At 40.8% G+C, this 26,438-nt stretch overlaps 1 protein-coding gene across 9 annotated transcripts in view; it reads left to right on the top strand.

Annotated features, from left to right (window-relative positions):
• Positions 1–26,438, top strand: part of ADGRB2 (adhesion G protein-coupled receptor B2) — a 706,559-nt gene that overhangs the window by 564,925 nt on the left and 115,196 nt on the right. For all 9 annotated transcript variants that reach the window (XM_077481962.1, XM_077481967.1, XM_077481965.1 and 6 more), the window contains one exon: positions 12,757–12,951. In XM_077481962.1, coding sequence (XP_077338088.1) covers positions 12,757–12,951 — 195 coding nt within the window. The remainder of the gene's footprint in view (positions 1–12,756; positions 12,952–26,438) is intronic.

The following is a 26,438-nucleotide window of genomic DNA, read 5'->3' as shown; positions in this document are numbered from 1 at the left end:
ATATGAATGTCCTAAAGATCTCTTTCTATGAACTTCTTACCACTACTCCTCATTTGCGAGTTAATATCTTGATTCTCAGTTTTTTTTTATCTGCACCAATAAAACAAAACTTGATTTAGTTTGTCCTTTTAAGTAATGTATAGTACAGGCAACAGTTAAAGCTGGTAACATAAAAATAGTACTTTTTATCTGACAGTTCTTATAGTTTGATCAGCATGTAGAGAAAATGTAAATTTCTCGACCCAATGTAGATCTGCTAAGATGAAAGGATCTATAGTCTAACAAGCACTGATTTTGTATAGTTAGCCAGATGAAGGCTGTATATATAGTTTACCATTCGTTAAAAAATTGTAGCTGCATTAGCTTTCTTTTTTTTAAACTCTTGTTCCTTTATTTTCACCTGGTGAACTAGAAAAGGTACAAAATAAAGGTCTGTTGTGCTACAGTGGTTGATATTAAAAATACCGAAAAGAATTATAAATAAATAAATAAACTGTCCAGAAAAAAACAGTCTCTCAAATGGACCATAATAGTCAAATGGCAAACTCCATTATTCAACTGTGGATAAGGTTATCCAATCCCTTCACCAAGTGAACACGCCACTACCACAATAGGTTGGACTCTTACCAGAGAGCCTGGACCCTTTATTAACCACTTCCCGACCAGCGCACGACGATGTACGTCGACAGAATGGCACGGGCAGGCATATTGGCGTACATGTACGTCCAATATTCGTTGCCGCCGTGCCATCGGGAGCGCGCCGCCGGCGGCGCGCTCCCGCGCTGGTCGGGACCCCCGTGAGTCCGGTCGCGGGACCCGCGGACTCGATCGCCGCGGGCATCCCCGCGATCGTCTCACGGAGCGGCCGAATGGAGGAAATGCTGTATAAACAACATTTTCCCATTCTGCCTAGCAACTAGTGACGCTGATCTCTGCTCCATGTGATTGGAGCAGAGATCAGTGTACACTAAATGAAAGCCCAACCCCCCACAGTTAGTAACACACCCCTAGGAACACTTAACCCCTACACTGCCACCCACAGGTTAACCCTTTCACTGCCAGTGTCATTTACACAGGAATGACTGCATTTATATAGCAGTGATTACTGTATAAATGACAATGGTCCCAAAAATGTGTCAAAAATGTCCGATTGGTCCCCGACAATGTCGCAGTCACAATAAAAATCGCAGATCGCCGCCATTACAAGTAAAAAAAAAAATAATAAAAAATTATTAATAAAAATGCTATAAAACTATCCCTATTTTGTAAACGCTATAACTTTTGCGCAAACCAATCAATAATCGCTTATTGCAATTTTTTTTACCAAAAATATGTAGAAGAATACGTATCGGCCTAAATTGAGGGAAAAAAATGTTTTTTTATATATTTTTGGGGGATATTTATTATAACAAAAAGTAAAAAATAATGCGTTTTTTTCAAAATTGTCGCTCTATTTTTGTTTATAGCGCAAAAAATAAAAACCGCAGGGGTGATCAAATACCACCAAAAGAAAGCTCTATTTGTGGGAAAAAAAGGACGTCAATTTTGTTTGGGAGCCACGTTGCACGACCGCGCAATTGTCAGTTAAAGCGACGCAGTGCCGAATCGCAAAAAGTGGTCTGGTCTTTGACCAGCAAATTGGTCCGGTCTGAAAGTGGTTAATATGTCCCAGTAGGGGTCATCAGCAGGGGATATACAAAGGAACAACATCAGGAACAGCTCCAGAGCATCCAGGGGACTCCACCCAAATGACGATCGTGTAGTCAGATCCAAATAAAACATAAAACGATGGCTAGTGTAAAACCTCTTAATGGTTGCATAAAATATAGAGTATTGCACTTACATTTATCTATAGTAAAAACATGGAAGTGCAATACTCTATATTTTATGCAACCATTAAGAGGTTTTACACTAGCCATCGTTTTATGTTTTTACATGTATCCATAGTAAAAACAGCATTGCCCTGTAAAAAAACATGTTCTGAGCTGTATGCTCCTGTATGTTCCTGTTATCCCGCATTTTACATGTTTGGATGTTCTGTGGCGTCTGCCTTCCTTTCTTACAATGTCATGCTGTTTTTACTATGGATAAGTGTAAGTGCAATACATCATATTAAATGTAACCCTTAAGAGGTTTTTACACTATCCAGCGTTTTATGTTTTGTTTGGATCTGACTACACGATCATCGTTTGGGTGCAGTCCCCTGGATGCTCTAGAGCTGTTGCTGACGTGGTTCCTTTGTATATTCCCTGCTAATGACCCCTACCAGTACATATTCATTAGGCCTGTCCTTCGTAATAAAGGATCCAGGCTCTCTGGTAAGAGTCCAACCTATTGTGGTGGTGGTGGCATGTTTATGGTCCATTTGAGAGACTGATTTTTCTGGACTGCTTATTTATTTTTAATATTTTTCAGTATTTTTAATACCAATCACTGTAGCGCAACACACCTTTATTATGTTTCTTGTTTTTTGCGGTAATATCTCCCATTTGTGGTGCTGCTTTTTTTTCACACTAAATTATCTTTTCACATGCGCAGTATTATTTTTGTATTTATTTTCAAACCAGTAAAGCCTGAATTCACATTTAATGGATTACTCCCCTGCTGTGCCTATTGCATTCTGTCAGCTGGCACTGCCAGCAGTCAAAATACATAGACAGGGCCTACATCTGATTGGACATAGGCTTTGTACAGTTGACAATTTTTCTAACAAAGGATGTTGGGTGGGAGGATGTTAAAAGGGCCACCCACAGTGTAAATTTCAGCAGGCCACCGGGATCTGGTTTTAAAGGATCTGGTTTTAAATTTGCTCCATATATGGCCTGTTTTAGTCTGTTATTTTTCCACTTTATTGAACAGACCAAGCTATATAGCAAAAGTGGCAGTTAAAAGTTTGAAACAAACAATTTAACTCTGACGGGGGTGCTTACAATGGTCAACTTGTATTAATTTGAGCAAAATCTTTATCCCAAACTGATTATTTTTTTCTGTAACTGCCTAAAAAAGTAAGCTAAAAAATTTATATATTGGGGAAGTTTTGCCTGTCAAAGGTTTTCTATTTATGCCCATCCTGTTTTGAGATATACACAGCACACACAGCACAGCCAGCCTAATGACCTGTCGTTTTTAGCTACTGTAGGTCACCACAACCCATACCCCGCTGCTATGACTGAACAGTAAATCAGCCTGATGAGCTCAGTACTATCTCCTATATCTCCTATAAGCATGTTTCTTGACAGTACATGTACATGCCACACACCTGATTGGCCCAAGTACTGCACCCCTTCATCTAATAAGGGCATTATAAGAGAATGAGGTCAAGTCAAAGTCAGGTTTTTACACTAGTTGAATGTATCCGTTTAACTATGTTTTTCTATAATTCAATTAATTTTAAAATAATTTATACATGCTTAGATTGGTGTTTTTTCATATCTGCCCAGAGTTTGCTTTGTGGCAGATTCATTATGTATGTGTTACCATGTATTATGTTATTTAGAATTCCTTAATGCATGAATTAACATATTTCTTATTGAACAAAGCATCTGAGGAGTTACTAAAGCAGTCGGGGGGTTATTTCCCCCATAAGGGCTTAAATGCTTTTAGTATAATTTGTGCCGTGTTAATTGAACTGTTATATTGACATCTGTTTAAATGTCATAAGTGGTCTTTTTCAGCACTGACTGTGGTGTCCTGTACTATGACACAAATGTATTGCTTGTGTAATGACCATTTCTTCATTTATAAAGAAGCCTCTGTGTGGTTTGATTTAATATTGTGACTCATACTGGGGTGAAATATTATAGGACAGTTGTCTGCCTAATTACTATGTGCTATTTAATTAAAGGCCTGCTTTCCTATGGTCTATGTTCTTCCAAGGGCTGTATGGGAGTTGACAGCTGCTTCTGGTGGAATTAATACCAGCATTCATACAGTTTTGTGGCTAATTTTATAAAAATTGCAGAACCAAATTAGTTATAGCATATAAGTCAAATACATTTCATTAAAATTACAATTACTGCTTTTACAAAACACCAGGCGAACGCAAGCATTTTTGGAACTTGTGTCGAAATGTTCTCTTTTTCTGTTACTGTGGCGCACTAAGCTAGGCAATATAAATATTTGTTTGCTGATGATGACATGTAATTGCTACATTCTATGTAACTGTCCCGCTCTTTGACACAGCATTCACTCTGCTCTGTTCATCAGCGACAGATGCTAACGATTTTACATTTGGCCACGTGATCCCCATGTATAATGTTTCTCTCAATTGTAGCTTCTAATGCATTAAAATGGTCTGTGAATGGAGACAGAATGATATTTCCTTGTTCGTGCAGCTAGGAATGCAGATTGCATAAAAAAAATAAGCCAGTGTGTCTCACAGCAGTCAATTAGACTCAAAAACATTGAAGAAAATCACATTTTTATTTTAGGCACGCAACTGCTTGCCGGTGTTCATTCAGATGCTGGAACATACACTCTTATAGCAAGCAAAAACATTGTGTCCACACAGTAAATATGGTGAGAATACAATTTGGTTGTCCACTCACAACTGATGTGCTGTCATAAGTGCTTAAAGTGATTGTAGCGGCAGAAGGTTTTTATCTTAATGCCTTCTATGTGCAGCAGCCCTCCTCAGCCCCCCTAATACTTACCTGAGGTCCACCTAGAGCCAGTGATGTTGCAGGAGTATCTCAGCTGCCCGGGACTCCCCTCCTCATTGGCTGAGAAAGCAGTGCAGTGCCATTGGCTCCCACTGCTGTCAATTGGGTCAGTCAGCCAATGAGGAGAGAAAGTGGGTGGGGCCGTGCTGCGGCTCCATGTCTGAATGGACACACAGAACTGTTACTCAACTCGGGTGCCCCCATAGAAAGCTGCTTGCTGTGGGGGCACTCAACCAGAGGGAAAGGCCAGGAGCACCAAAGAGGGACCCGAGAATAGAAGGATCTAGGCTGCTCTGTGCAAATCCACTGCAATAGACCAGGTAAGTATAACGTTTGTTGTTTTTAACTAAAGAAAAGCAAGACTTTTCAATCACTTTAAGCTCAGGTAAAACATATTCAGTTGTCTCCCTTTCTTGCTGCTTCAAGTACACATTGGGGTTGATTTACTAAAGGCAAATAGACGGTGCACCTTGCAGTTGCATTCTGCAAATGCAGTTGCTCCAGAGCTTAGTAAATGATGTAAGGCTTCACTTTGCAAAGAATACCCAATCACGTGCAAGGAAAATTTAAAAAAAACTGAATTTTGCTTGCACTTCTGCTTATTTACTAAGCTTTGGAGCAACTGCAAAGTGCACAGTCTTTTTGCTTTTAGTAAATCAACCCCATTATATGTGGTCCTCCACAGTACACAGAACATGGAAGTACAATTATTTTAGTACACATAAACTGCTTAATATATTTTCTTATCAGCAGTATATAGCAGTCTTGTGACTTCTATAAGTGTCAGACTGAGCACTGGTTAAAGCTTGTAGGAGGAGTTTTCATTCTCCTCTGACTGGCCTATGGCATTTTGAATGCACAGAAATACCATGATGAGATCCTGAGGCCCATTGTTGTTCCATTCATCCATGACCATAACCTCATGTTGCAGCATGATAATGCATGGCCCCATGTTGCAAGGATTTGTACACAATTCCTGGAAGCTGAAAACATCCCAGTTCTTGCATTGCCAGCATACTCACCGGACATGTCACCCATTGAGCATGTTTGGGGATGCTCCGGATTGATGTATATGACAGCGTGTTCCAGTTCCTGGCAATATCCAGCAACTTCACACAGCCATTGAAGAGGAATGGATGAACATCCCATAGGCCACAATCAACAACCTTATCAAGTCTATGCGAAGGAGATGTGCTGCACTGCATGAGGCAAATAGTGGTCACACCAGATACTGACTGGTTTTTGGACCCCCCGACCCTCCCCCCCAATACAGTAAAACTGCACATTTTAGAGTGGCTTTTTATTGTGGCCAGCCTAAGGCACACCTGTGCAATAATCATGCTGTCTAATCAGCATCTTGATATGCCACACCTGTGAGGTGGATGGATTATCTCGACAAAGGAGAAGTGCTCACTAACATCGATTTAGACAGATTTGTGAACAATATTTGAGAGAAATAGGCCTTTTGTGTAAAGAAAAAGTCATAGAGGTTTGCGTTCAGCTCATGATAAATAGTGACAAACACAAAAGTGTTGCATTTATAATTTTGCTCAGTGTATTTGACTTTTTTTTTGCTGCCTATACAGTAACAACCATTCTCATTTTCACTGTGATCACCATGATAAGCCATGGTGATCATGTGATCGGGAGCTCTGCAGGGTCCAGGTGTTCTAGCAGAACCATCCTCTTTCAGAACCTCAGCTGAAGTTAACAAAAGTTGTTAACATCACAGTGCACTGGAGTGCACTCGTTTTCATTGACATGACAAAAAAAAATGGGCTGCAACACACCTCAACACAATAAAAAAATAGGTGATGTCTGCATTTTTAATAGCACAACCTATCGCATGTGCTGGAGGGCATGTGTGTTTTGGAGGTGCACAATTAATAGCACCACAACGCACCAACACACATAATGTACTGCAATGCAAGTGGTGTGAATGGGCCATCGGGATTGAAATGCCTGAGAATTTAAAGAGGAAATGATCTCTGGAAGCTGTGTTTCAATAAAGTAGAAGGCAGAGGACAAAGTACTAATCCCCAGTTTCTGGTAGCTTTCGGGTCACATTGTGATGTCCCCACAGCTGATCATTCTTCAATTAATGACTTAACATGCCTTGTTCTGCACGGTCTTTGATGAAGTGGCCATCTTGGTAGAGGTAGAGTTTTAATTTGTCATATCAAAGCCTTCAGCAAGGAAAACAGTGAGCTGCACATTAATGACTTGACCAAATCACACTCCAAATCGCCTAAGCTTAGCAGTCTGATACAGCAGTGCTTTAATTCTCACACTCATAGTTATGAGGCTGCAGTAACAATAGAGCCTAAGCATACTCACATACTAGGAAGTGTACTGTTTTTTTTCAGGAGGTGTCCATTTTAATATTCATGGCAGGCATTTTAAGGGTGGTTATGAGGCTTTAAAGAAAAACGCTGCTTAGATGTTGCTTAAACACAAGGTATCAATGCAAACGTGATGTGTTCCATGCTTCAATGCTCATGATTCTTATTATTTTTGAGGCATATGTATTATGGTAAGTATTATCTAAGTCAAGATGACGGTTCACATTTTGCATCAAAACAGGACATGACCATAGTTACACGTTTTCAAAGCAGCCATGGACTTTTCAATGATAACATTGTTGGGGTTTGTTCAGTCTATAAATGTACTGTATACTTGAAAAAGCTTGCACCAAGCTCACACAAATTGTTTGCTACTGCCAAGACACAGCTTGTTTTCACTAATGCACCAATAAATGCATCATTTATTTTCCATAGCTGTGTAAAAGACCTACATCTATATCCTTTACATATCAGCCGCAGCTGATAATGAGATAATCTGCATATAATTACAATTTGTTGCCTCCTTGTGAGCGGAAAATGTGTCAAATTTATTTTCTTTTTGACAGCATTATAGGCGCCAGTTAAGGTTTACCATTTGCCATTTATATCTAAGGTTCCGTAGCTATTAAAGCTCTGTCAAGGTCGTTTTTTAGAGATGATAATATTGCAAAGCCAATACTAATAATCATTTTTTTTTACAGATTTTTTTTTTTTTCGTGTTTCTTCTTTAAGCTTCTAGAAATTAATAGCTAATTTATTGAGTAAAGTAAAGGTGCTTGTATAGTTGCAAAATTTTATGAAAAATTTAATTTTTTTTCTTATCGCCAGAACAGGTTGAACATAGAGTTGCTACCTCATCCCTTTAAACCACAAAACAACTGAATTGCACAGGTCTTGAGGCTAATTAAATGCAGATAAGGCGCCAAGTTTAATTATCACCTTAATCAGCCTCAGAACCTGTGTAATTAATATGTGATCGGTTTTAAAAGGATGAGATGGCAACCCTAGTTGAAATGCCATATTAGTTCTGGGGCAATAGAATACAAAAGTTGGATTTCAGTCTTCCTCCAATTCATGAAATTAGAATCAAGATTGATTGGAGATAGTGGACTTTTAAAGTAGCACATACTTTACAATATTTCAGTGTCTTACAGTAGAACTATGGACAAAACTTATTTTTTTTCATTTTGGATAGAGCAAGTAAAGGTTATAACCCCTGTCAGATTTATTTGTTTTCCATCTCTCTCCCATTGGGGAGATTTCCCTTCACTTCCTGCCCCTTAGCCAAACAGGAAGTAAGAGGAAATCCCTGCAAATTAAAGGCATTCTGCAGATTTAGTGTCCCTATTGGAAGATTTCCCATTTATTACTTTTCCGGGGACAACCTAAAATTTGATAATGGTGAACAGGACAAATAGAGAGGGTGAATCGCCTTAATGGGGGCACAGGCAGCAATAAAAACTGTCAGGTGTTCTAATCCCTCTCTGCTCCAAAACGTTTTGACTTTAGTTATAATTTAGTCAATCAGCTCATAAGCCAGAATTGTTATGTAATGCTACTTCAATTATTTTGTGGAAATGGTAGCCTTCAGTTAGCAATTAAAGTGTCTTTAAAACCATTTTTTTTATTTGGGTTTGGATGACATAGAGAAGCGTTAGAACCAGAGTTAATTTGTTAATACCAGGGAAGAAAAAAGTCACCAGCACTATGGCAATATTCTTATCACATGATTATTGTGAAAACAATGTCACGTAAGTCAGAAGAGCCATTGCATTTGTTACAACCACCCTTTATTTTTACACTGGTAAACTGTAAGGCATTCAGCTGATATATGAACTTTATTAGAATTTTTTTTGTCTTAAAGGAGATTCACTTTGGAGAGATTTCATCTCACTTCCTGGTGTGTCTACAAGACAGGAAGTAAAAGGAAATCTCCCTGGTGGGACACAGATGGTAGAAGCAAAACATCAAGGGTTTTAACTATTCCCTACCTAATTAAAATAAAAAGAAAGTTTGTCTTAAGATATCATTTAATTTAAAATTAAGTCCACTTAGTGCAGTTCAGAGAGGGCTCTAGAAATAGCCTTTTAAGAAAGCATTCCATATTGAACTAGACATACTGTTTTATTGTTAGATTATTAAATGAAACAATTCTGTTCCAGGTAATTTTGAAAGCATTATATATTTATGACTGTGTATGGTTTATTTATAAAGTGCGATCATTTTTTACGCATCTCTCTCAAACCTCTGGTTTACAAACAAGGGCAAAGTGCACAGTGTGATGAAAAATATATGAAACTTTAGCTAGCAAATAGTTCAGGAAGTTATAGTGCACAACTTAAGCAAGCACATCAAAGTGAGCCTTTGGTGATTCAGGGTAAGAAAAGACTTACTACTGTCAAGTTGAATCAAAGTCTCTCTTGACAGTAGTAGGGATAACTATTATATAAGTTACAAAAATAGTAGAATAGTATAATACAAAGCTCACCAGTCCAAATTTCTGTATATGACCAAACTTTTTAAAAAAAGTGAGGGATCAATAATGTTGTTGATAATGACAGCATGGCCAAAGCTTCGGATGTCACTGTAGAACTAACAAAATCCTTACGGTTTTTAACTTTTTATTTCCATTTTTTGTTATGTTGTCATCATTTCTGTTGATTTGCATGTGTTTTTGTTGGGGTTTGTATGTATATTTTTTATTCTGTGTTGTTTTGTTAAAGCAAACTGTGGCTGAGGCAGGAAGTCTTCCAGATGTGAGACTCTGCCAATCCAAGCCTGGGCACAGTTTTGGGTAGTCACATAATCCAGGACCAGGATATACGAATTCTATTTTATTTTACTTATAAACCAAGTGTAACAACTAATCCCATTACCTATGGATTTTCGGCCCTTTAATCATCCACCCTTACCCACACATCAGGTTGCACCTGTATAATCTGCAGAGCAATAAATGAAACTGGTTTGGCACTGTGGAAGTCATGACATGAAAGTCATACAACTGTTCTGAGACTGTAATGTGTAATCTACCACTGGAGTGATCAAAAAGTTAGCAGGAGGCCTTCAATGTGGTCAAAATGCCAAAAACATTTCAATAGCAATATATGGAATGATGCAAGGCTGTGACATGTGTTACTGTATGTGAGATGCAGGGTTAATTGTGTAATGAGGAGTGTGGACATAGTGAAGCTATTTATTCTGCGAAATATTTGGACTCTAGTCCCTTCTATCCCTTCTGTGTGTCTTACTTGTCTACCTCTTTCTCTTTGATCCCAACAATGCAAGGTACACTGAAATTGTAGTGTAAAGATCCCCCTTTGTACAGGAGCTGCCAACTGTCTACTTCCACCAGTTCCAAAAGGATTATCTTCTATGCCACAACTACCATTCTTTCTAAACCCATTGCAACAGACTGGGTGGATTTTGGAATGCATACCTACTTTTGCTCTTGTACTCTTCTTGATGTACACTTTTTGTAAGGCAGAACATCACTGTATCTGGAGACTCATTTAACTTATGTAGTGTATGGTGTGCCATTTTGTATTGTAAAGCAATTCTGTGTGTTATACATGGTGTGGAATACAGTTTTTATTATTCTGGTTGCAGTGTGTATGATATGTATTACTTTTGTGATATGATAGTTTTACCTGACAGTCTAATGTAAAGGTTAAACTATATTTTGGGCATTGTTGAAGGCACAAATACTGTGATTGTGGTCGCTGGTATGGGTTGGATCCAAGATCGGTTCATAGGTTTTTAGTTCCAGATTGGATGTGAGTCTAGTCACTGCTGTCCAATAAAGTATCCCTTTTACTAAAACATGATAATATAGCTACTCATGATCACGTTAGTGTATAAAGGGCACAGGCTACTTGAACTCTTAATCTTTCTCCCTCCAGCAATGTGTCATTTCATACACCAGATTGTGCCAACTTGTGTGAAATCTGCTCTTGTCTTAGTTAGTCATAATATCATAATTTGCTCTAAATATATATATATATATATATATATATATATATATATATATATATATATATATATATACATATATACACATATAAAGATCTATACAGTACAATACAAAAGTGAGTGCACCCCTCACATTTTTGGAAATATTTTATTATATATTTTCATGTGACAACACTGAATAAATGACACTTCGCTACAATGTAAAGTTGTGAGTATACAGCTTGTATAACAGTGTAAATTTGCTTTACTTCAAAATAACACAACACACTGCCATTAATGTCTAAACTGCTGGCAACAAAAGTGAGTGAAAATGTCCAAATTGGGCCCAAAGTGTAAATATTTTCCAGCACTGGCTTAACCCTCTTGGGCATGGAGTTCACCAGAGCTTCACAGGTTGCCACTGGAGTCCTCTTCCACTCCTCAATGACGACATCATGACGACATCTGGTGAATGTTAGAGACTTTGCACTTCCCCACCTTCCAATTGAGGATACCCCATAGATGCTCAATAAAGTTTAGGTCTGGAGACATGCTTGGCCAGTCCATCACCTTTACCTTCAGATTCTTTAGCAAGGCAGTGGTTGCCTTGGAGCTGTGTTTGGGGTCGTTATCCTGTTGAAATACTGTCCTGTGGCCCAGTCTCCAAAGAGAGGGATCATGCTCTGCTTCTGTATGTCACAGTACATGTTGGCATTCATGGTTCCCTCAATAAACTATAGCTCCCCAGTGTCGGCAGCATTTGTGCAGCCCCAGACCATGACACTTTCACCACCATGCTTGACTGATGGCAAGACACACTTGTCTTCGTACTTTTCACCTGTTGCCGCCACACATGCTTGACACCATGTGAACCAAATATGTTTATCTTGGTCTTATCAGACCACTGGACATGGTTCCAGTAATCCATGTCCTTAGTCTGCTTGTCTTCAGCAAATGGTTTGTGGGCTTTCTTGTGCATCATCTTTAGAAGACACTTCCTTCTGGGATGACAGCCATGCAGACCAATTGGATGCAGTCTGAGCACTGGCAGGCTGGCCCCCCACCCCTTCTGGATATGATGCTGAGCATATGCACTCAACTTATTTGGTCGACTATGGGGAGGCCTGAGTGGAACCAGTTGTTGAACTGCTGTATGATCTTGACCACCGTGCTGCCGCTCAGTTTCAGGGTCTTGGCAACCTTCTTATAGTCTAGGCCATCTTTATGTAGAGCAACTGTTATTTTTTTCAGATCCTCAGAGAGTTCTTTGCCACGAGGTGCCATGTTGAACTTTCAGGGACCAGTATGAGAGAGTGAGAGTGATGACACCAAATTTAGCACACCTGCTCCCCATTCACACCTGAGACCTTTTAATACTAAAGAGTCACATGACACCGGGGAAGGAAAATGGCTAACTGGGCCCAATTAATTTGCTAGCAGATATATCACAGAGAGATTAGAGAGTCTTGTGGTTAGAAAGATAGAATTCTGAGTTTTCTGAAGTGAAAAGTTATGGGCTTTATATGTTGTAGTACAATATGCATGGTAATAAAGCCACTGAAGAACCAAGACAGCAAGCTAGACCATTTTCGGAGCCATCCGATTTTTTCATTCATCCAAGACCATTTTCTGTTTCGGTCCATCTGCAAGAACCTCAGTCTTTCATATAATTCGCTTTTACTTCCCATTTAAGGGAAACTGTAGTCAGCAGATCTTGTAAAACAAATTAGCATGAACAAAGTAGCAGTTTTGATGCATATGTCTACATAATATAAAACTGATCTGAAATCTCTTCCATTTCACAGCTCCGAGAACATTTGGCCAAAGGTCAGCGTCTGTTGGCAGGGCAAGGAATGAATCAGGTAGTTCGAAGTATGTTGGAGTTGGTGTCAACCAAGAACTACTACAGCGGGGACCTTCTTTTTTGTGTTGAAATCTTGCGAAATGTGACTGACACTTACAAAAGAGCTACCTATATACCTTCATTTGAAGATATTCAGGTAAGAGAGATTTTAGAAGGATTGTCTTAAAAATGCATAATGAGTGTTCTGTCTAAATACCTACAGTTAGTAGCAAAATTTGCTAATTTACTAATATAGTATGATACATTTACCTATGCTCCAGAAGGAGATTAGTGACTTGTGATTATGTATTAATTGACCTGTCAAAAAAAATAATTGTTCATTAACCACTTAGGGCATTTTGTTTTATCATTTTTTGCACACAAATTACCTAAAACACCAGAGCTTTATGAATTTTCTAAAAACAGAGAACCTGTAGAATAAAAAGATAGTGTTGGAATTTCTTATGTTGCTCAATATTTTTCAGCAACTATTTCTTAAATGCATAAAAAAATATATAATAATAATTTTAGTTCAAACACACAATATAATATCCAATTTGTTGATAAAATATAAAAAACAAGGTTGAATTGAGCAAATAGATACCAAACACATTGTTGTGCTTTTTAACCACTTCAGCCCTGGACCATTTTGCTACCCAAAGACCAGACCACTTTTTGGGATTCGGCACTGCGTCTCTTTAACTGACAATTGCGCGGTCATGCGACGTGGCTCCCAAACAAAATTGGCGCCTTTTTTTTCCACAAACAGAGATTTCTTTTGGTGGTATTTGATCACCCCTGCGGTTTTTATTTTTTGCACTATAAACAAAAATAGAGCGACAATTTTGAAAAAAACGCATTCTTTTTTACTTTTTGTTATAATAAATATCCCCCAAAAATATATAAAAACATTTTTTTTCCCTCAGTTAGGCCGATACGTATTCTTCTACATATTTTTGGTAAAAAAATCACAATAATTGATTATTGATTGGTTTGCGCAAAAGTTATAGTGTTTACAAAATAGGGGATAGTTTTCTGGCATTTTTATTAATATTTTTTTTTTACTAGTAATGGCGGCGATCAGCTATTTTTATTGTGACTGCGACATTATGGCGGACACATCAGACATTTTTGACACATTTTTGGGACCATTGTCATTTATACAGCAATCACTGCTATATAAATGCAGTGATTCCTGTGTAAATGACACTGGCAGTGAAGGGGTTAACCAGTGGGTGGCAGTGTAGGGGTTAAGTATTCCTAGGGGTGTGTTACTAACAGTTGGGGGCTGGGCTTTCATTTAGTGAACACTGATCTCTGCTCCAATCACATGGGGCGTCACTAGTTGCTAGGCAGAATGGGGAGATGCTGTTTACAACGGCATCTCTCCGTTCAGCCGCCCCATGAGACGATCGCAGGTATGCCCGCGGCGATCGAGTCCGCGGGACCCACTACCGGACTCATGGGGGTCCCGACCAGCATGCTGGCAGCGCGCTCGCGATGGCAGGGCGGCATTAAAGATTGGACGTACCTGTACGCCAATATGCCTGCCCCTGCCATTCAGCCAACGTACATCGGCATGCGCTGGTCGGGAACTGGTTAAGGACAGTTTCCCGCACAGTATTTATTATAAGTAATTTTTTAACGAAGATATTTTTAAGATACAAAGTCAATCTATATGACACAGTCTATACATGTGAAACTTATTCACGGAGACAAGTGATACATACAAAATAGTTACATTTATTGGTTGACAAAAAACAAATATTTACATGAAATTAAAATACAGATTACATTACATGAACACCTTGACAATTAATGTAAACACCCACAAAATGGGAGTGTAGTACCTTGAATGTAATATCACCATGATAACTTCTCAGTAGAATCAATAACCTTAAGATAATTGACAATAAACAGAACGTCTGTATTTCACACATTCAACCGTTACTATACTGCAGGTAAGTAAGTGGTTAGCAAGGTGAAATAAATTAGACATTTGTTTGTCAATAAAAGTGGCAACTATGGAAAACGAAATATATAATGAAAAATTTAATTTAGAGAAAAAAATCTAAAAGGTGGTTATTGATTCAGGAGAATGATTATCAATAGTAGAATATTCTATACGTCAATATTTGAGAAACATACAAGATATAATCAACATGGCATATTTACCCATTCCAAAATGGCTATTAGTCTGGATTGCTGGTTACCAGGATTTAAGATGGCTGCCATAGCGTTCAAAAATGGATACTCTTAAAGCGGGAGTGCGCCGTTTTTTTTTTTTTTTTTAAAGCCAGCAGCTACAAATACTGCAGCTGCTGACTTTTAAAATAGTGACACTTACCCGCCCAGCGCGACCGCGATGTCGGCACCCGAAGCCGATCTCTCGATCGTCTCTCGGGTGCTGCCGCTGCCATCTTGGGTATGGGAATCAAGAAGTGGAGCCTTTCGGCTTCATTTCCCGGTTCCCTACTGCGCATGCGCGAGTCGCGCTGCGCAATGATGGTCCCCGCTGTCTCTGGGATCCGTGTGTTTCCCAGCAGGCAGCGGGGGACTTTCGGAAAGGGGCGTAGATTCTGCGGAAAGGGGCGTACCTTCTGCAGAATCTACGCCGGAAGTGGGTGCAGATACCTGTACTGTACAGGTACCTGCACCCCCTCCCCCCTGAAAGGTGCCAATTGTGGCGCCGGAGGGGGGGGGGAGGATTCCAATGAGCGGAAGGTCCACTTTAGGGTGGACCTCCGCTTTAAAGAGGACAGGTTCAGGAATTTTCATGAATGTAAAAATATGTATTCATGCATGGTGCATGAGTGTCAGTCTGTCTGGGAGTCTGTGTATCTCCCAGTGTGCCTTCTCAGGGTGGGTCCCTGAGCTTCCTCCCTTATGGCATCTTTCTTGCTTCTTAAATGTCCTCTTAAACAATAAGATCATAACATTATACTAAGTTCTGCCCAAAAGGTATGTGTTCCCTCCTCATTGGCTTAATGATTACCTTTCCCAGGAGCCTTGTGATTTTAAGGTAATAGCACCTTCAACCACCAGGTGTCTCGCATGTGTTTGGTGTTTATCTCTTTAAGTTAATATATTTTATATTTATAATGTGTATTCTTTTTTTTATATATGTTCTAACAAATATATATCTCTAGTGTTCAGGAATGCTAGTAACCGACATAATAGAAAATATCCTTAACATAATTATTATATAAAATGGTTATATATATGTATATCAATGTATATCTATAAAAATGTAGTCCATTTAAAAAGGACACAGGTTATATATATCAATCAATATCACATACAATTATTATCTATATGGATACATGTATAATTTGGGTATCAATATTTGTTTATCTAAACATAGGTTAAATTCTTATACAGTTATAATCACGATTACCGGTATATGTTTTTCATAATACTAATTTGTTGCTAAAACACCACTACTTATAATCACACTTTCATATATATTTTCTTTATAACAAAGTTCTTTAGATCATTAGATACAAAAATTATAATATCTCTTTTGTGACCTACAAATATCACATATAATTTGAATGACTTATAAAAGATATGGATGACTCTGGTATATTTTCCTTGATTCTTATAACATCAATTGCAACATAACATATATGTTGTCATCCTGGCGTATAATTAACTGAAGTCTCCTGCCTAAGGATGAGCCGAACACCCCCCTGTTCGGTTCGCACCAGAACCTGCGAACAGACCTAAACTTCTTGTGAACTTTAGAACCCTATTAAAGTATATGGGACTCAAAATCTAAAGTGCTAATTTTAAAGGCTAATATGCAAGTTACTGTCCTAAAAAGTGTTTTGGGACCTGGGTCCTGCCCCAGGGGACATGGAACAATGCAAAAAAAAGTTTTAAAAAAGGCAGTTTTTTTAGGAGCAGTGATTTTAATAATGATTAAAGTGAAACAATAAAAGTGTAATATTCCTTTAAATTTCATACCTGGGGGGTGTCTATAGTATGCCCGTGAAGGGGCGCATGTTTCCCATGTTTAGAACTGTCCCTGCACAAAGTGTCATTTCGCAAAGGAAAAAAAGGCTTTTAAAATCACTTTCCATTGTCGGCTCCCGTAATACAGAGAACACTCAATGAGTGTTCTCTGTATTAGCCGACAATTCATTCATTGATAAAAAATAAAATTAAAAATAAAAAAAAAGCGTGGAGGTTCCCCTAAATTCAATTACCTGGCCCTTCAGGTCTGGTATGGATATTAAGGGGAAACCCGCATCAAATTTAAAAAAAAATTGACGTGGGGGTCCCCCTAAAAATCCATACCAGACCCTTTATCCGTGCACGCAACCTGGCAGGCCGCAGGAAAAGAGAGAGACGAGAGAGCGCCCCCCCTCCTCCTGAACCGTACCAGGCCACATGCCCTCAACATTGGGAGGATGCTTTGGGGGTCTGTGACCCCTCAAAGCACCATGTTCCCATGTTGATGTGGACAAGGGCCTCATCCCCACAACCCTGGCCGGTGGTTGTGGGGGTCTGCGGGTGGGGGGCTTATCAGAATCTGGAAGCCCCTTTAACAAGGGGACCCCCAGATCCCGGCCCCCCTCTGTTTGAAATGGTAAGGGGGTACAAAAGTACCCCTACCATTTCACAAAGAAAGTGTAAAAATGGTTAAAGGGATTGTAAAGTGAATTATTATATTTTTTTAAAATAACAAACATGTTATACTTACCTCCACTGTGCAGCTCATTTTGCACAGAGTGGCCCCGAACCTGCTCTTCTGGGGTCCCTCGACGGCTGTCTCGGCTTCCTCCCACAGATGCTTCTCATGTTCATGCGAGCTCCCTCGCATGGTGAGAAGCATCTGCGGGCGCGCTCCCGTGATACAGCCGGCGGCTATAGCCGCTCGCTGTATCACACGGCCCCGCCCCCGGCACTCCGGGTCAGTGGATGTGATTGACAGCAGTGCGAGCCAATGGCTGCGCTGCTTTCCATCCATCCACTCCAGCCAACCAGCGGCCAGGCTGAACGGTGGAAAGGACATCGGGGGACGAGCACGGGACTTTCTAAGGGTGAGGTAAGTAAAACGGGGGGCTGGGGGCGCAGGCACTGTCAGATGTTTTTTCACCTTAATGCATAGAATGCATTAAGGTGAAAAAACATTTACCTTTACAACCCCTTTAAATAAGACAAACACACTTTTGAAAAATCCTTTATTAAAAATAAAAAAAAAGATTCCAGCGGTGGTAATCCACTCTTGCTATCCAGCGATGGATGATCATCTCTCCGGGGTCCAGTGATGGCTGATCTGATCCAGCGACGGGGGATCTCACAGTCCAGCGCTGTCCATACATGCATCCGTCTTCTGTCTCCACTGCTGTCTCCACTGCTTAGCCATATATTTGCGCTGCTTTCCTTGTCCATTCGACAAGGGCAGATAAATGTTTTTCTGGTGTCTGTGACAAAAGACCCTATTGCAGTGCAAAGTGGATTTGCCTTTCGTAAAAATAACCCCCATTGCATGGAGACACAACTCTAGTTACTGCATGCAACGCTGGCTCCTAGGATGCTGCAAGAGAAAGGAACCACCCCAAAACAGGAAATCCGAGGCAGTGGTTAAAGCATTAGCCTGAAAATGCACACAGGCAAAATGAAGGAGCTGCATACTAGGTAAGACTGCTTTCACACTGGGGCAGGCGCTGATGGTAAAACGCTGCTAGCCTTTGCAATGTTTTACCCTTGTTTTAGCGGCGCTGTGTAGCCACTAGTGGGGTGCTTTTACCCCCGATAGCGGCTGAATAAAGAATTAAATGCGCTTGTGTAGTACTGCTGCCGAATGGATTTGCAGGCGCTTCGGCAGCAGTGCCCATTCATTTCAATGGGCGATGGAGGAGCGGTGTATACACCCACCCAAAAGATGCTGCTTGCAGGACTTTTTCTAATATCCTGCAAGAGCACCGCCCTTTCACACTGGAGATGCAGGGGAGGCATTTTTCAGGCGCTTTACACGCTCTATTTGTAGTCCAAGAGCACCTGAAAAAGCCCCAGTGTGAAAGGGGTCTAAGTTATTAAATCAGCTGTTGAAAGTTCTTGAAAACTGAGGGCTTAAAGCAGAAGTAAACCCATAGAGTTAACAATTAAATAAAATTGTTAAACGTCCGGCATGTTCCAGGAGTGTAACTGTCACGTTGGATGTTTTCTCAACCAAAATGTCAAACCATCCAATGGTCGGTGTCATAACTGACTACATGTGCAGCATCATGGCAGTTGAAGATCAAACAGAGGCCAAGATGGCGGCTTCCTTGGCTGAAAATGATAGGAGGGTTTACATCCACTTTAATATCACTTCAAATGCTGCAGCACATTTTTTTATATTTGCAGGCCATTCTTTTACTTTAAGAGCTTGTTTACACTAGTGTTAGCCCACTGAAGAGTGATCCATGGTAGATGGCTTTTAAGAGGGTATTTGATAGGCAGTGAAGAAGCGACTGGTTGCCTCCTCACTGCCTGTTTTAACCCCTAAAAGACCACATTGCCGTGGTTGTGGTCAGTTGTGGTGTGGCCCCATTCGCTTGAATTATCTGTATTCAGTGGGCCACACTGCCTGCAAAACAAGACAGGGGTTTAATTATTGCATGTGCATACCTTTATCCACTGCATGTTCAACTTAAGGGTGTTTTTAGAGCCCCCGACCACAAGTGTAAAGGAGCCATCATTCTGACTTTTTTGCTGTGAAATCTTATTGATGAACGGCTTTCTGGCATTCACCAATGCAGTTATCACTGGTCCTGAGATACTACGATCTCCTAGCACCCTGGCTTCAATAGCCATGCTGTCAAATTCAGCTAGTGTAAATTCGGGATAGGACCCTGCAGAGCAGAAGTATCCAAGGCTTTCCTACCGCTAATCTCATTATCTCCATGTACCAGGGCCTCCTGGTCCAGGCCGAAGCTGCCAAGATGACTGATGTAATTTCCTCTTGGATCCTGCGCAAAATACATGGCAGGAGAGGAATCGGTGGGGAATGCATAGATCATAGAGAAATGGTTTAGGGAACAACCAGTGCATCTATCCCGATCACAAGGGGATCTCTTGCTCTGGATACAAACTGCTAAATCTTGCAGTTGAACCTGGATGCCAACAGATCTACATCCAGCATGCCTCATCACTGACAAATCTGCAAAAACACGTGTGGGTGCAGAGAACATTCTCCTGGATGTATTTTTTGGCAGCTGAAATAGTCCGCCTTCAGTTCTCTACCCCCGGAATGTGGACAGCACCGGTACATGCATTTCTGCCCCAGACAGTACATGATTGACCTCCATGTGAGCCAGACGACTCCTGGTGCCGCTTTGGTGATTGACATAGGCCACAGCCATGGCATTGTCGGTTTGTACCCTTACCGGGTAACCTTGTAACCTTGCTGTCCAACAATTCGTCATGAGGCATTTTGCCCACAGCTCTCTCTAGACCATTGAAGGGCAACCCTCATTCCTTCAGAGTCTATTTCCCCTGGACTATGGAACTTTCCCTGACTGCACCCCAGCCAGAAATACTGGCATCTGTGGTCACTACCTTCCATGATAGCAGAAGAAAAGACCTTCCTTATACCAGATTCTCATCTATTAACCACCTGACGAGACTTCCTTCAGCATTGGGGGTTATGTTCATGCAGCAATCTAAAGCCTGTATCTTCCTGCTCCATGCAGACAGAATGTTCTGCTGCAATGCTCTGGAATGGAATTGGGCATATGTAATTGCCTCGAATGAGGAAACCATCCTTCCCAGAACACTCATACAGAGTCGGACAAGCCTTCCCAGAAGACACATACGCAGTCGGACAGACAGGCGTCTCTTTCGGCTTACTTGCTAAACTTGATCCTTTAGGGCCTCGACCCTTCTTGGAGGCAAGAACACTCTTGCCTGAACTGTGTCCATAACAAGGCCTTAGCATTCCAGACTTAACTGGTTTTAAGGCAGATTTCTCGCAATTTATGACCATTCCGAGATGTTCCAGGAATTGGACCATAAAGGCCACGTTCCTCACCAAAACCTGCAGCGATTGATCCTAAGTAGGAGATCATCTAAGTAGCCTGCAATTAAGATCCCTCGCGATCTTTGAAGACCCAGCACTTGCATCAGGACCTGTGAAAACTCGGGGGCAGTTGCCAGCCCAAAGGGCAGAGCCACAAACTGAAAGTGCTGCTCCTCTATGACAAAAAGCAAAATCATTTGATGAGGTTGAAAAATGCCAGAAAATCTCCTTCTTGGAGAGGAGCCACTACAAAGTTGACTGATTCCAATCCGAAAGGGCCGCACTGAGAGATAATGGTTCATTGCTCTTAGATTCTAAATTGGTCTTATGTCCCATTTGGTTTTAGAACTGTGAACAGGTTTGAATAAAACCCTGTACCCCTTTAGGGAACTGGGACCTCCATAATCACTTCTTTCTGCCTCAAACGAACTAGTGCTTGGAGTAGTAAGCCCTTTCTTGAAAGGTCTGTGGGAACGCTGGACCTCACAAATCTCTGAGGAGGGTAGGAGTGTAACTCCAGCTTGTAGCCTTGAGACACTGTGGACATGACCCACTTGTCCTGAATCAGCATTCTCCATAGTTACGCAAACTACAGCAACCTTCCCCCCAACTGCAGGAGTGGGGACACCCCTTCACAAGGAAGGTTTGGTTTGAGTATTAGCGGACTTTTGGACCCATGGCCTCTTTTGGCCCTGGCCTTGTTGTTTACCTTTGGCAGCAGATCCCTGGTTCCGTCAGAAACTGCCTAGGGCCAGAAAAACCTGAGGCAGTAGCGTGTGGCACCTTTATGGAGGGCTGTGTAACTACCTTTTTCACAGAAAGAAGGGAACTCTTTCCCCCAGATATCTTCTGGATGTACTTAACAAGATCATCCCCAAACAAACATTCTCCATGAAAAGCAAAACCAGCTAGCATCCTCTTACAAGGGAGCTCCACTGACCAGCTTTTTGGCCACAAACTTTTGCGCATGTATACAGACAAAAAAGCCATGCCGGAAATTTGCTGTATGGAATCCTTGAGGGCATCTATAGCAAAGCAAAGAGCTTGAGGTAGATCTGCTCCATCCTGAGCAGAATCCTCTGCTCTATTGGGCCGTCTAAGCTGATCCTTCAAGACTTTGACAGACCCCAATTGCCGCCACTGTGGGCTGAATAGCGGAACATGTCAGGGGGAAGGATGCTTTTAACAAAGCTTGCAGCTTCTTATCTGCAGAATCCTTAAAGACCTGTGCATTATCCACCTGATAAGTTAAGGCCTTGTTTAGGGAGGAAACCGCTGCATCTACAACCAGTATGCTCCACTTCTTATGAAAGCTTTCCTCCATAGGATATAACAAGGAAAATGTCCTTGGAGGCACAAACATCCTGTCTGGGTGCTCCCAGTCAGAATATACCACCTGTTTCAAGAGTGGGTGAAAAGGAAACATGCGTACCCTGCTGTGGTTTCAAAGAGCCCAGGGAGGAGCAAGGTGTTTCAGGGACCTCTACTGGAGGTAACTTAAAAGCTGTTTGGACCATCTGTATAAGAGAATGGATGACAAGCTTTTGTGATTGAGAGGCTGATATAATCTGAGCCTCTTCAGGATCTGAATCACTTGAGGGAGATTCCTCTGTTTGAATATCAGCTGCCTAATTGGCCATTACCTCTTCTACCTCATCAACCCAGTCTTGTTCCAATATAGGAGGAATAGGGGAAGGGGATCTGTCACACTTTCTTCCACTCTGTGTGACAGAAGTGATCATTCCAGCAATCTTGCTTTCTAGACCAGCCAAAGCTGATGATAAATCATCCTTAGTAATATACTCTGAGGTAGAAGCATTGGTAGCAGGCACAATGCCCGATAGATGCAGCAGCTCAGATTGCCCGGTGTCATCCAGTCTTTCAGGTGAGGCTATTGCAACAGAGTTCCGTTTAGCTTCTACAAGGGCCACTGATGGAACACATGTGCCCCTTGCTGTAGCATTCCACCCGAATCGCTTCTTGGAAGACATAGCTTGTTGAAGCAATGGCAACTGGCTTTGTGACACAATACACAAGTTCCTCAGTACCAAAATCCCCCCTTGGAAGAATCCTATACAAATGACCTGTTTCTAGTCAATGCAACATAACTAGGATGCACCTGCCATCACTCATAGGATTCATGTGTCACACCAGGATAGGTGGCTCTGTGTCCCTCCAGTCTATCCAACAACACCTCTGACTGTAGGCTTTTTTTAAAAAAAAAGCTTCCCATGGCTGGTGCAGCTCTGGGAAGAGAAACACAGAGCAGTGAACCCATGCCCTCTAGAGGGCAAAGCAAACAGCAAGGAAAACATTTTTTTTTTCAAAACATTTCAGCCTAGATACAACTGTTGCTGGGGAATATATAATAATCGGACCCTGGTTTTTCACAGGGCCACTTACCACTCCCGCTGCAGGACAATAGCCTAAGCTAGAGGTCCATCCTTCACCTACCGCAATGGGTTCTGTCACCATGGACCTTCAAGGACTGGGTACCCTTTTAGTATGAGGGTCCACTCCCTTGGACTTGTACAGCACCCTGCAGGAATGCTTTAGTGCTGTGGTGTCCCGAATTCCACTACGCAGGGTCCAGAAGTTTGCATTACAGGCAAAACCTGGTTGTTTATCCTTTAATCTTCTTCTACAAGGCTTGGGCACCATTTATCTTAGCATAGTAGCTTTTTGAAATCGATCCAGTCTGGAAACACTGTCCCTTGATTCTTAAGAACCTGTGCGGGATTACAGCATGGAAGCTCACAGAGAGCTCAAAAGTGACCATCCACCAGGTTAGACACTGGTGAAAAAACTGGAGTACTTCCTATATGTGAGGGGTTATATAGGGGATCACTTCCTGTTTTTAGTTATTCTACCAATGTCCATTCACCTATAGGTGGCGCATAACCCAGGTAGTAAAGTGTCTGCTCTGTGTCCAGTGATGTACGAGAAAGAAAACAGCATTTTTGTTTGCACATGGTTGGATGATGGAAGTCAGCAGAGCTTCTGCTCATTTGCTAAGCTCTGGAGCAACTGCTCTTGCAGAGTGCAACTGCGCTTTTCAAAGTGCACAGTCTATTTACCTTTAGTAAATCAACCCCAAAAAGTCTTGACACCAGACACAGCCAGGCAGCTAATATTCTTAGAGGGAGGTCAGCTGTGGCAGCTTCTGTACTTTCTCTAGTCATTTCTTGAACTTGCTGGTTGTGGATAGCAATGTGCTTTGTGTGGACAAGAAATTTGGCGCAAAGAGTTTTTAAGAGCCCGTGTATACCATATACATTGGGGTGCCCTAAGAAGCCTTGCCCAACACAGTCCCAATGCAGTTCAATTCAAACCAAAGTGCTGGAGTGAGGCACTCTGGGAAACAAAACTAGTTAATGCTTTACTTTTTTTTAGCAAAGCATGCTGTGATGCAGTACACAACATCACAACAATGCTACCGTTAACAAAGATAAATTAAATGTCACTTTGTGACAGTTCAGTAAAGTTAAAGAAAAAAGAAATGGTGCAATACATCATTGCAATGCATCCGCACCCCAAAGGCACTGGTGTAAACGAGTCTCCAATGTGCCTTTATCATGGATATATTACTACTTACTATGTGCTCAGAGAAACACATACAATGAAATGGTGTGAATTATCAGATTACCAAAAATTTAGGTCACTTGAAATAAGAGTTCTTCAACAATTCCATTCTGGAAAAATTACCCTTCCAAGATATGCTTAGTATATAAATCTGTGCTATGTAGGTGGTCGGCAGTTAAATTTTTACTCCTATTAAAAGAATACTTTACAAAGAAGATAATTTAAAAACTGGAACCTAAATGTAAAAAAAAACAAAAAAAACACATAATGTTCTTCTATGGACATCACCTTCAAATTTGCTCCATTATTCTTTGCTCCAGTTTTCATAAATACTGACAACATTTGTTGTTTCCTGTTGGCAGCGCATAATACATGAAAAGTAAATTATTCTTGTTACTCAGAGCAACCAGCATTAAATTGTCATTTTCTTAATGCAAGTTCCTCTCATACAGTGTTCTCTTTTGAAATTTAGTACGTTTATTCTTGATGGTCTTCCCTTTGAAACTTGGCAGGTATTTTCCCAAGATATATCAGTTTACCTCTTGATTCTACCTTTAATTCGCTCTTGGTCATGTTTATCAAATACATTGAATAAAGTAGCCAGCATCACTGTTTTTGATGCTTGGTTATGTCCTCTTGTCTGTTGCACATTTTACTGTGGGTTCTGGTACAGAAAGCTTCTTGTAGCTCCATGCGTAACATGCAGGCCGAGCCTGTAAGTGCTGTCACAGTGAGTTGTAGCACAGACATAAAAGGCTCTTTTGCTTGTTAACAGAACTCATGTTGTGTATAATGTGATATTACAACCGACACACTGTGCTTTTTAGGCTGCTCTCTCTCATTATTCTGTTGCCCTCTTTTCTTAATTCTCCACTATTTTTTCTTATCTCTGTGATTTTTCTCTTATCGTCTCTTTCATTTTCCCCAAATATCTTGTTTATTCCATCTTCCTTTCAGTTGTCTGTGTCTCTTTACCCTTGAGCAGAATATTCTAGTATGATTATGAGTTTTGTTTTTTTATGTCTTATAGACTGTGTGACTTCACTTATATCACACATTCTTATTTTATTAAACATGCCCTTTTCTACCCTGTGCTTTCCTTCACAAGGGGTAAAGGCAGACAACTGCACATTCTCCTTTCAAATCCATGCAAAAGACACATGCAACCAGGATACAAAACAATGCAATAAAAAGTCTGTCATTTTCCAGTGAAGGCGTAACATAGGACTACAAATTAGCATTTTATGAGAAACTGCTGGATTAGTTGTAAATCTCTGCTGGCATACTGGAACATTTCTATGATTTGGAAGAAAATTAGCTAATTTAAAGCGTATCTAAATCCAAAAACAAAAATTGAATACATGGCAGCTTACCAGTCCTTAGATGTGGTTGCTGGTTTAGTTTTCTGTTTTTAGGATTTCTTTACCTTTATTTCACCTGGTGATCCAGCCAGTGATGCATCCCTGTCTTAGAGAGGATTCTCTATCTACAGAGGAGCAACAGCGATACCCTTGGACAGTAGCATTTTCTGGAAAGGGTACTGTCAGATGAAACCAATGATATACCTAGTAAAATCTCATAAAAAAAAAACAAAAAAAAAACATAGATTTTACTGAGAGCACCATCCTGTAAATAATACAAACAAAGGCCAGACCAAAAAAGAAAGGACTTTGAATGTGTTGCCATAAAAACAAAAGAGTCAAACAAAAATAATAAAGTTAAAAAGGTTTTTTTCTTTTATTTGTAGCACCTTCTAGTGTGATTTTTAGTTTAGTGCAGAGAAATGTATTTGACTCATGGAAAGTGCGAGTCTGGAATCCGGGTCAGGCTTTAATGCAGGTCAAGCTGGATGACTCACAGAGACAGGTCTCTGGTGCTTTCACCTATTTCTGGAAGTTTGGGGAAATGTCTAGAAGTTTGTGGGCAGAGGTCAGGAGGGTTGATCTGCATACTTCAGGGAACTTGGCCAGCCCTCTGGTAGTGGGCCTGGCAGGTGGCTGAGTCAGCCCTTAAATATGGATGAACCATGCCAGCAGGGGAGTCAGGTGGAA

This window comes from Lithobates pipiens, unplaced genomic scaffold (assembly GCF_037356315.1).
Source record: "Lithobates pipiens isolate NorthernLeopardFrog02 unplaced genomic scaffold, aLitPip1_a1.2 Scaffold_16, whole genome shotgun sequence".
Lineage (NCBI taxonomy): Eukaryota > Metazoa > Chordata > Amphibia > Anura > Ranidae > Lithobates > Lithobates pipiens.
This window is presented reverse-complemented; position numbering and strand designations above follow the sequence as displayed.